General features: G+C 40.4%; 1 protein-coding gene across 1 annotated transcript; it reads left to right on the forward strand.

Annotated features, from left to right (window-relative positions):
* Positions 1-513: 513 nt before the first annotated feature.
* On the forward strand, positions 514-4,561 carry LOC132553612 (uncharacterized). The gene is made up of 2 exons (XM_060217870.1): positions 514-566; positions 2,541-4,561. Exon 2 carries the CDS (start codon positions 2,573-2,575, stop codon positions 3,818-3,820), a length of 1,248 nt encoding a protein of 415 aa, XP_060073853.1. The 5' UTR covers positions 514-566; positions 2,541-2,572; the 3' UTR covers positions 3,821-4,561.
* The last annotated feature ends 8,270 nt before the right edge of the window (positions 4,562-12,831 follow it).

A 12,831-nucleotide genomic window follows, 5' to 3' on the forward strand; every position in this document is an offset into this window, starting at 1 on the left:
AATATGGTGATGTGTGTTTTATGTGTTTATTGTGGTGTAAGTATGTTTACAAATAATAAAAATTCAATTAGTCGAGTGCCATCCAAAATATCTGAAGGGATAGACTTAACATTAAACATCACACATTTTAATTAACGTAAGAGACAAAACGTGTCGCCGAAGAACTCCCATTTCGTTGATTTCTACAGAACAAGAAAATGGATGAACTACGGCACGCTGTAGTCCTGAATTGATAACCCCCCCCCCCCCCCCCCCCCCCCCCAACACACACACACACACACCCACACACACACACACACACACACACACACCGATATTTTCATATCGCGTCAGGATGACTTCACCCCAACCCATCACCATGTCATGTCTGGCATGCTAGTAATACTAATAGTTATCAGAAGAGTTGTAACCTGATGATAGCAAATAAATAAAAATAAGAAATCCTTTATGTTGTCGGAATTTAAACCGCATCGTTGGTTTCAGTAGTCCTGAATTATGTTTTGATACGTACTTCCGGTTATTAACACGTGTGTCTTATCGGATTTAGGACTGCACATAGTGTGAGGGTATGTATGTAGGAACAAAAACCTACGACTCATGGGTACATTCAGCTGAAAATAATTTATTCACTATATTGTAAAGAAACAAGAATGTCCTTCATAGCATGAAATATATTTATGTTGACAAATGAAGCGTCACCTGTTTTGACGGACCAAGTATACATAGTGTTAACAAAGACTCTCTGTATTACACTTTTTCCTTTCGCTTCATACTTTTCCCACACTACTCATAGAAAGGCTGTAATTTTGGACATAAAACCCGTTAAGAAATATATTGCGACTCCTCGTCACATTGCTTTTACTATATCTGTGAAATGTCATGCTCACATCTGTATTCTTATTCGGGGGCGAATATTTGCCAATCTTCAGCTGATCACTTTTTTACAAATATTGTTATATGTAACCTTAGAGTTTATACACATGACCAGGATAAGATAAATCGCTGTCTTGCGCACAACAAAATTTCTGAGGGATGAACTTCTTAAAGCAGACTCTACATCCTCTCAGTATTCAGATCTATATCTGTAATTTTTGGACCTGGTAAAGGTGACTTTCCTTAATGTCATATTTCACAAATTACATGAGCACAGCTCTCTACATGTGAGTGCTTGAATTGGATATGATATATGAAATTTCTACATGTCTTAGCAATATATACATGTACTGTTACATTTGAAAATCCTGTGGTTCATCAAATTGGAAACAGAAATCCTATTCAGTTTCCCCTTGGTCCCTAGTTGTGCATGGTACCTTTTTTGGACTGATTTGAATTCAAGATGGCCGACAGACGGCCATCTTGGAGTTTGAAAGTAAAAGTTTGTTACCGCTATTTCTGGGAAAGTGCTGGATGGATCTTTCTCAAATTGCATATGCAGGTTCCCCTTGGTCCTTAGTTGTGCATTGTACCTTTTTGGACTGATCCGAATTCAAGATGGCCACTTGTCAGCCTTCTTTTATTTTGAAAGTAAAAGTTTGTTACAGCTATTTCTGAGAAAGTACTGGATAGATCTTTGTCAAATTTCTTATGCAGTTTCCCCTTGGTCCCTAGTTGTGCATTTTACCCTTTTTGGACTGATTTGAATTCAAGATGGCCGACAGGCATCCGTCTTGGATTTTGGAAGTAAAAGTTTGTTACCGCTATTTCTGGGAAAGTACTGGATAGATCTTTGTCAAATTTCATAGGGAGCTTCCCCTGGTCCCTAGTTGTGCAGTGTACCTTTTTTGGACTGATTCGAATTCAAGATGGCCGACAGGCGACCGTCTTGGATTTTGGAAGTAAAAGTTTGTTACCGCTATTTCTTGGAAAGTACTGGATGGATCTTCTCAAATTTCATATGCAGTTTTTTCCCCTTAGTCCCTAGTTGTGCATGGTACCTTTTTTGGACTGATTTGAAATTAAGGTGGCCCACAGGCAGCCATCTTGGATGTCAACAGTAATACAGCACAAGCATACTTTCTTTGATATTCTATCATATTGATTCAAGACCATGTCCATTATCCACCTGTAACTGACTGCTATCTAATAATACTTTGGGATCTTTTTCAAATGATATTTGCTAATAGTCGCTTAATAAAAATATCTTGTGCAACCATTGATTAAATTCAATGAAGACCAGTTCATGAGCATCTACAACACCTGTAACAAAAAAAAAAACAAAGCAAATCTTCAAGAACTGAAAACAGATCCTGAAATGGTGGGCACCAAGATCCCACTGGGATCTCTTGTTTTTTCATGGAAATTGTTTTATTTCCAGTCTAAAGTTGGTATACAGTAACAAAAGAGAAAAGAAAAAGAAACATAGCTTCACAGCGGTCTCTGGCAAATGACAATATCAAGACAAGTCTCTTTTTAAAAGCTGTTCTCTTTTTAGACATGGCTTTTATCAGAATCTATTAGTAGTCAGAGTGTGTCTTGTTTCCATTTTTATTGTACATAAATGATTGCCTATGGGGTTTCAGTCTCTGTTATTTCATTTACAGATCAAATGAATCTGTAAGCACACAGCAGAAGGATGGATACCTCCGACATGAATGAACCTTTTGAGGGAGCTACCGGGGGTAAGGCCAGCAACTCTGACTACTTTACAAGTTATGGTGACCTGAGTGTACATGAACTGATGCTTAAGGACAAGCCTCGTACATTGGCATATAAAGGCTTCATTGAAAAAAACTCCCATCTGTTTAGAGACAAAACTGTGTTGGATATTGGTGCGGGCACCGGCATTCTCTCTCTCTTTGCAGCCTCAGCAGGTGCTAGGATAGTTTATGCAGTGGAGGCAAGCGAAATGGCTAGCGCCTGTCAGAAAATTGTGGAAAAAAATAACTTAACAGAGAGAGTGGTGGTCATTCATGGGCGAGTGGAAAATGTGGACCTACCTGTCGATAAAGTAGATGTAATTATCTCTGAGTGGATGGGATTTTATCTTTTTCATGAGTCCATGTTGGACTCGGTGATTGTGGCAAGAGATCGATGGCTTGCACCTGGCGGCCTAATGTTGCCATCAGTGGCCACTTTGTATTTAATGCCTGTTGCTATGGATGACTATGTCTGGGATCATTTCCAGTTCTGGGATAATGTTTACGGATATGACTTATCTGCACTGAAGTCCACAGCTATGACAAATGCTATTCAACAACCTGTAATCACAATGGTGTCTACAGATGAACAGCTTGCTGAGCCACAAACAGTGGTAGATCTGAATTTATATGAATCTTCACAGGATGATATTGAACAGATATATGCCAAACTCAGCTTTGTAATTTTAATGAATGGCACTGTGCATGGATTTGCTGCCTGGTTTGATGTGGATTTCCAAGGTCCTTTGGGAACATCTCCAAAGGACAGTTGTACATCTGTAACACTTTCCACGGCTCCTGGCTCAGCTCCAACTCATTGGAAACAAACCGTGTTCTTTTTGCCATCTTCATTTTCAGTACAAGAAGGGGAGATAATCTCATGTAAATTAGAGCTAGGCCAGGACCAGACAAACAAGAGACATTACAATATCTCCTTGGAGATGATTGACAAGGATGAGGGTAGCGAGGATGACTTTGACACAGGGGATGAGGAAGAAGGTTCAGAACACCCTATACCTTGTACATGTGGTGCCTCACGTTGCCAGCTCATCACTGCCATTATGGACAAATATGAGTGTGAGCATGCCCAACTGGAACAGGAAGCAGAACTTGTGGGTGTGTCCGCAGAGAGGGAGGCTGCTAAAGAAATGATGAGAGACGAGTTTAGTGTGAGTGATTCATGAAAGGAATGTAAGGTTCATGAAAGAACCAAGAAAATTTTGGAAACAACTTTGAGAGTGTCATCTTCAGCTTCTTTTTCTTCCTGTATCTTCTCTGATCTTTGAAATTCATGACTCAGCTCCTAAACATTGTACAACAGTTGCAATTCAACATTCAGTCTCATTACATTTTATCTAGGCTTCTGCAAAATGTTGTGAATATTTTGCTTGATTTTCGAAAATGAAGGTAAAAAGTATATAGCTCACTAGGTCTAAAGGATCTCAGTCCCCTAGGAAGGAAGGGCGGGCCCTGGGGCAAGGTTGCAAGTGCCCAATAGTGGAAATATAGAAAATTCTTTATAATCCTACCACCGTAGGAATGAACAGATATTGCCCAAATTTGGTCTGAAGCATTCTTTGGTGAAGGAGAATCAGTTTTGTATAAAAGACAGATCCTGCCCCCTGGGTTCGGAAGGGGTGGGGCCCAATTGGGGAAATGTAAGTTCTTACAAGGATATTGTCCAAGTTTGGTCTGGCACAGCTTTCAAGAACAGTGAATCAGACTTCTGTTTGACCACCAGGACGGAACCCAATAGGCAAATTATTTCTGAAATTATGCATCAGATTTGAAATTCTTTGTTAAATGACTGAATAGCTGTATTAGCCAGGTAAGCAATGCAGGCTTCTTGGGACTCTTGTTTACTGTTTAAATAGCAATGAATGTCTAGATAACTAATAATGGTTACTAAAGAGATCATTCTGTTTAACATCATGAATTTTTTTTTTAGTTACATTTCTTTCGTTTCATTGGTACACTTAATCAACAAATTCACATTGAGCGATATTGATATCCAGGAAATAGAATTTTCATGAAAAATCGCTGAAGTTTAGAGAATGTCTGACTTTACAGTAGGTTATCAATCAATTAACAGGAATTGATTTTGTATATACTACAAAGAAAAATATATATACATATTATTGTATGTATGTTTGTGTACATCTTCATTATTCAATTGTACATACTTGAAGAGATAAATTCTTTTATTAGTGTTAATTTTTTCTGTATTGTATGTGTTCAAATAAATTAAAATTTGTTGAATATATTAGTTAATGTTTTATATACCATGGTACTTTCTATTGGTAGGATAGTAGTGGGTGCCAATATTGTATAAATTCAGTAAACTTTTATTATCTTACAACATTTACAATGTAAATATCAATAACTCTGGGAGGATGGAAGCACCTGAGGGGTTCTAGAGTTAAGTCACTGTGATCAACCAAGCCCTTAGCTAACCTACAAAAAACCCTCCATAAAAACCTACATAAACCTATTAACCCTAAAATAACCTACACTACAGTAGTACTTATTGGAACTACCATACTACCTTCCAAAACCAACCTCAACCTACAAAAACAAACCCACTACCTTCCAAAACCAACCTCAACCTACAATACAAACCCACTACCTTCCAAAACCAACCCTAATCTACAAAAACAAGCCCACTACCTTCCAAAACCAACCCTAATCTACAAAAACAAACCCACTGCCTTCCAAAACCAACCTCAACCTACAAAAACAAGCCCACTACCTTCCTAAACCAACCTCAACCTACAAAAACAAGCCCACTACCTTCCAAAACCAACCACAAACAACAAAAACAAGCCCACTACCTTCCAAAACCAACCTCAACCTACAAAAACAAGCCCACTACCTTCCTAAACCAACCTCATCCTACAAAAACAAACCCAGTGCCTTCCAAAACCAACCTCAACCTACAAAAACAAGCCCACTACCTTCCTAAACCAACCTCATCCTACAATACAAACCCACTACCTTCCAAAACCAACCTCAACCTACAAAAACAAGCCCACTACCTCCCAAAACCAACCTCAACCTACAAAAACAAGCCCACTACCTTCCAAAACCAACCTCAACCTACAAAAACAAGCCCACTACCTTCCAAAACCAACCCTAATCTACAAAAACAAGCCCACTACCTTCCAAAACCAACCTCAACCTACAAAAACAAACCCAGTGCCTTCCAAAACCAACCTCAACCTACAATACAAACCCACTGCCTTCCAAAACCAACCTCAACCTACAAAAACAAGCCCACTACCTTCCAAAACCAACCTCAACCTACAAAAACAAACCCACTGCCTTCCAAAACTGCCTTCCAAAACCAACCTCAACCTACAAAAACAAGCCCACTACCTTCCAAAACCAACCTCAACCTACAAAAACAAACCCACTGCCTTCCAAAACCAACCTCAACCTACAAAAACAAACCCAGTGCCTTCCAAAACCAACCCTAATCTACAAAAACAAGCCCACTACCTTCCAAAACCAACCTCAACCTACAAAACCAAACCCACTACCTTCCAAAACCAACCTCAACCTACAAAAACAAGCCCACTACCTTCCAAAACCAACCTCAACCTACAAAAACAAGCCCACTACCTTCCAAAACCAACCTCAACCTACAAAAACAAACCCACTGCCTTCCAAAACCAACCTCAACCTACAAAAACAAACCCAGTGCCTTCCAAAACCAACCTCAACCTACAAAAACAAGCCCACTACCTTCCAAAACCAACCTCAACCTACAAAAACAAGCCCACTGCCTTCCAAAACCAACCACAAACAACAAAAACAAGCCCACTACCTTCCAAAACCAACCACAAACAACAAAAACAAGCCCACTACCTTCCAAAACCAACCTCAACCTACAAAAACAAACCCAGTGCCTTCCAAAACCAACCTCAACCTACAAAAACAAGCCCACTACCTTCCAAAACCAACCTCAACCTACAAAAACAAGCCCACTACCTTCCAAAACCAACCTCAACCTACAAAAACAAGCCCACTACCTTCCAAAACCAACCTCAACCTACAAAAACAAGCCCACTACCTTCCAAAACCAACCTCAACCTACAAAAACAAACCCACTACCTTCCAAAACCAACCTCAACCTACAAAAACAAACCCACTGCCTTCCAAAACCAACCTCAACCTACAAAAACAAGCCCACTACCTTCCAAAACCAACCTCAACCTACAAAAACAAACCCACTGCCTTCCAAAACCAACCTCAACCTACAAAAACAAGCCCACTACCTTCCAAAATCAACCTCAACCTACAAAAACAAGCTCACTACCTTCCAAAACCAACCTCAACCTACAAAAACAAACCCACTGCCTTCCAAAACCAACCTCAACCTACAAAAACAAACCCAGTGCCTTCCAAAACCACCAACAACAAAAACAAGCCCACTACCTTCCAAAACCAACCCCAACCTAAAACAACAAACCCACTACCTTCCAAAACCAACCTCAACCTACAAAAACAAGCCCACTACCTTCCAAAACCAACCTCAACCTACAAAAACAAGCCCACTACCTTCCAAAACCAACCTCAACCTACAAAAACAAACCCACTGCCTTCCAAAACCAACCTCAACCTACAAAAACAAGCCCACTACCTTCCAAAACCAACCTCAACCTACAAAAACAAGCCCACTACCTTCCAAAACCAACCTCAACCTACAAAAACAAGCCCACTACCTTCCAAAACCAACCTCAACCTACAAAAACAAGCCCACTGCCTTCCAAAACCAACCACAAACAACAAAAACAAGCCCACTACCTTCCAAAACCAACCTCAACCTACAAAACCAAGCCCACTACCTTCCAAAACCAACCTCAACCTACAAAAACAAGCCCACTGCCTTCCAAAACCAACCACAAACAACAAAAACAAGCCCACTACCTTCCAAAACCAACCACAAACAACAAAAACAAGCCCACTACCTTCCAAAACCAACCTCAACCTACAAAAACAAGCCCACTACCTTCCAAAACCAACCTCAACCTACAAAAACAAACCCACTGCCTTCCAAAACCAACCTCAACCTACAAAAACAAGCCCACTACCTTCCTAAACAAACCACCAACAACAAAAACAAGCCCACTACCTTCCTAAACAAACCACCAACAACAAAAACAAGCCCACTACCTTCCAAAACCAACCACAACCTACAAAAACAAGCCCACTACCTTCCAAAACCAACCTCAACCTACAAAAACAAACCCAGTGCCTTCCAAAACCAACCTCAACCTACAATACAAACCCACTGCCTTCCAAAACCAACCTCAACCTACAAAAACAAGCCCACTACCTTCCAAAACCAACCTCAACCTACAAAAACAAACCCACTGCCTTCCAAAACCAACCTCAACCTACAAAAACAAGCCCACTACCTTCCAATACCAACCTCAACCTACAAAAACAAGCCCACTACCTTCCAAAACCAACCTCAACCTACAAAAACAAGCCCACTACCTTCCAAAACCAACCTCAACCTACAAAAACAAGCCCACTACCTTCCAAAACCAACCTCAACCTACAAAAACAAGCCCACTACCTTCCAAAACCAACCTCAACCTACAAAAACAAGCCCACTACCTTCCTAAACAAACCACCAACAACAAAAACAAGCCCACTACCTTCCAAAACCAACCTCAACCTACAAAAACAAACCCAAAAACACCTCAACCTACAAACAAACCCACTGCCTTCCAAAACCAACCTCAACCTACAAAAACAAGCCCACTACCTTCCAAAACCAACCTCAACCTACAAAAACAAACCCACTGCCTTCCAAAACCAACCTCAACCTACAAAAACAAGCCCACTACCTTCCAATACCAACCTCAACCTACAAAAACAAGCCCACTACCTTCCAAAACCAACCTCAACCTACAAAAACAAGCCCACTTCCTTCCAAAACCAACCTCAACCTACAAAAACAAGCCCACTACCTTCCAAAACCAACCTCATCCTACAAAACCAAACCCACTACCTTCCAAAACCAACCTCAACCTACAAAAACAAGCCCACTACCTTCCAAAACCAACCCCAACCTACAAAAACAAGCTCACTACCTTCCAAAACCAACCTCAACTTACTAAAATTAACCAGCCTACCAAAACTATCCTACTCCCTGTTAAACCTACCTACTACCTACTGTAACCTACCTACTACCTACTGTAATCAAGCTGTTACCTACTGTAACCTACCTACTACCTACTGTAACCTACCTACTACCTATTGTAACCTATCTACTACCTGCTGTAACTACCTACTGTAACCTACCTACTATCTACTGTAATCAACCTGTTACCTACTGTAACCTACCTACTACCTACTATAATCTACTTACTTCCTACAGTAACCTACCTACTTCCTATTATAAACTACCTACTACCTACTGTAACCTACCTACTTCCTACTGTAACCTACCTACTTCCTACTGAAACCTACCTACTACCTACTGAAACCTACCTACTACATACTGTAACCTACCTACTTCCTACTGAAACCTACCTACTCCCTATTATAAACTACCTTCTACCTACTGTAACCTACCTACTTCCTACTGTAACCTACCTACTTCCTACTGAAACCTACCTACTTCCTATTATAAACTACCTACTGTAACCTACCTACTACCTACTGTAACCTACCTACTACCTACTGTAGCCTACATACTACCTTCTGTAACCTACCTACTACCTACTGTAACCTACCTACTGTAACCTACCTACTACCTACTGTAACAATTTTCTACTATATCAACCTACCATCAAATGTGGATTTTTTCTGATGTTAGTGAATAGACAATGTTGAGAATCTATTCATTCAATACTATGGTATTAATATGGATATGTATTGTATGTTGTGACCTCAACTATATTCTTTATCATGGATGGTTACAGAAATTTTTTTTTGTCGAATTCTCTGCATGACAATTAGAAATTATATAAAAAGGCATACAAATTATTAAAAGAGATATACAGAAAGACATTTGGGCTTGAAAAACACACAGTGAGGTTATGCTTTTTTGCAGACACAGAAGCAGGACAGAAGGTTGGTTTACTGGTTGACTGGTCTGTGGAAATTAGACTCCACAACATCTATATCTTCCATCTCCCTCGTTATTTCCAAGTCATCTCCTGTCTCATTCTTTTTTCTCGTTCTCTTTCTTTTCCGCTCCTTTCATTTCTGAATCTATCTGTGTTTTACGTTCCACGCTGTTGAGCACCTGTTCACGTATTGTCTTGGCAGCATATCATATAAGTCACAGCAAATATGTGTATCTACATTTACCGACATACATGTACATGTATAATGGTATGATGTTTGTAGATGTAAAGCGACTCTTTCGATTTGAGAAAATGATTCAGTATTTTTCCTGAACCCTGTATCTAATCCCCACGGAACAACTGTACTGAACAAAGATAGAGCGTTTTATGATCAGAACGCCACTCGGAGATTTCCGTTATTCTTACAAAACCACTCGAACGTTTTCCGTCACCCTCACACGATTCCGATTAATTTCAACCTTTATTCACAAAAGGAAATAATCCAAATATGAATGCTAATAGATTTTTACAATATTGTGAATCTGTAAAATTTACTCTAACTGTCCAAAAGAAGAACTATAATGATGATGTAAAGGACAATATGGTGTTACTGATACTGATATATAGACAACTTACGGTGTATTTTCTTTTTTATCAAACAGCTCAGCTCTTCCGCAACTCCTATTGTATTACAATGTATAATATATCAGAATACATATCCGTTTACCAGTCGACAGACTTCTAACTTCTTGCGCACAAACTGTCTTTATGTTAATAGTCAAGGTGAAATTATTGTATCATGAACATATAGTCCGGGAGCTAGAAGGGTCCACCGTGTACACAAAGTTCATGTCATTCCAGGGTACATATTGTCAATCCAGATCAGTGCCTGTGCTTTCACTGTCGCTTTGTACGCTAAACTGATCTAACACATCTGTCAGCTGGTATACAGTTTCGGAGTCATTTGAATCCACATCGTCGTCAGAAACTAGTGGCAGAACATCTCCTTTGTACCACAGTGACTCCAGCTTTCCATCCTTGACCTCCCATCCATGGTCAACCTTCACATCTGGAATATCTGGTTCAGCAATATGGGCCCTCTTCCATATTCCAACCTGATAGTTGACACGTCTTACGTGCTGCTCCAAACTTCTGAATGGTGGAAGTGATCCCAGGTCCACATTCTTTGAAGGGTGGGATTGGTCTTCCTAGGCACACTGCTCCTGTATGCGGATGTATCGCAGCTCATTAACCGTGTGCTAACTCTAGCACGACCATATATGACACGTGAATTCCTCCAGTTCATCAACGAGGTCTTCGGTTATGTACCGGGTTTTCCCGACCTGCAGAGTACAGCAGCAAACTTTGGAGTTTTCTGGAGAGTGAAAACATCACTGTCTGGACTTTTGATTCGGATGTACTCGAATCCCATGTCCTTTCCATAGTTGCAGTACAGAACTACTCTGGAATCAGTTTCCTCTTGGGATGAGTGTAGAGTTTCGATCTCCATATTCGCTGTGCTTTGCCCATCTTCAGACGTCAGCTGGTATGCAGCTCTTGCACATATGATGATGACTTTTCTTCCATGGAGCTTATTGGCATTTGAATTACTCCACGTCTTGATTAGGAGATTAATGAATTGTGTCTTGTTGTCATCATTTGTCAGGAACTGCTTCCAATCAGGAGGTTCCACGGATTTTACAGAATTGGGAGTAAACACATCTGTGTTGAACACCGCATCTGTTGTCGTTGACATCATGCCAAAAAACTTGTTGCAGATCAAGTTGAAATTGGCTGGTATCTCCTTGAGATAGTAGAAGTAGGCATAAGCCACATAAGTGTTGAATCAGCCGATGGTACCGGTGCATCCTCACACTCTTTGGTCAGATACTGGAAAGATTTAGATTTGTCTCTTTGCCAGAAATCCATCTGCTGTTCAAATGCTGTAAGGGAGAGGGGTCAGCGGGTACGTCATCAGCTCCTTCATGTCCAACTGCAAGCCTTGGCTTTGGGATTTCATAAATAGTTGGAAGGCAATATTGCCTTGTTGCTTATACTGGACCACTTTGTTGTTTGCCGTTGTTAGATTCATTAGCTTTACTGGTTCAAAGAAGTGTTCATTCTTCTCCAGTCTGTCTTTTATGAAAGCTTTCTGTGCCTCTTTTCCTGACTTTTCCACGCCCAGAACATCAGTTGCTATAATCTCAGTGGCTGCAGCTCCAGATGAAAGACTGATAAGTTTGTCTTGGTCGTCAACCATAAATGGATTGATGAAGCTTTCAACTGCCTCCTTGGCCTTTCGAACGTATTCATCCCTTTTCAGGATCTCTGCGGGTCGTACATCACGATGCATTGTTCCACTGAGCTGTCAGCATGTCAGCCATGTTCAGTGTCGTGTTGAGATACTGGGATCTCATGTGTGTTGTTTGCACCCATCTTTGGTATGCATCATGGTTGCTGAGAACCCCTGAAACACTAAAACTAACCCCATCAGCGTCACTATGAGATTTGGCATGTCTCATAAAGGTTTCCTCCATAGTTTTGTCGACGGCACATCGGTTTCCGGGTATGAAGGAACGAGCCACACTTATGGCTCCCCTCTTGATCAAATCAGTTGCTCCGGGATGAGAAACCTCTTTTATTTTGTCCAATATTTTGTTGCCATTTTTCATGTTCACGAACAACTGCAGCTGTACACATTTTAATCCTTGAATATGGATGACACATCTTGTTTTCATATCGGACGTTGATACAATTTTCACTACGCCTTCTCTTTGTCCCAACTTACGCAATGTAATGTTTGTGTGTGTGTGTGTGTCCACGGTGGACCCTTCTAGCTCCCGGACTAATATATTATAGGGCTAGGAGACTGTTTACAGCAACAAATACAGATAGTGGGGATGTTACTGTGACATATAATGTACAACATTTCCATTTTCTCTCTTTTTGAAAGGTATCCCCGGACTTTCCAGGGAAAGGAAAGATGTCTTTTAAATGCAGTTGATTTCACGGATATGTGACTTCGTAAATCAGACCTTGTCTTGTTAGGTCATATAATGTCCACTTCTTGTGCTGACTCTCTTTAAGTCTTAACGCCCACGCAATCCTTG

Source organism: Ylistrum balloti, unplaced genomic scaffold (genome assembly GCF_031769215.1).
Source record: "Ylistrum balloti isolate Yb309-2 unplaced genomic scaffold, AGI_CSIRO_Ybal_v1 Utg370340, whole genome shotgun sequence".
Lineage (NCBI taxonomy): Eukaryota > Metazoa > Mollusca > Bivalvia > Pectinida > Pectinidae > Ylistrum > Ylistrum balloti.

Bases quoted from the DNA above. Each gene is read 5' to 3' on its own strand.
- LOC132553612 (XM_060217870.1), top strand. From the start codon at position 2,573: ATGGATACCTCCGACATGAATGAACCTTTTGAGGGAGCTACCGGGGGT.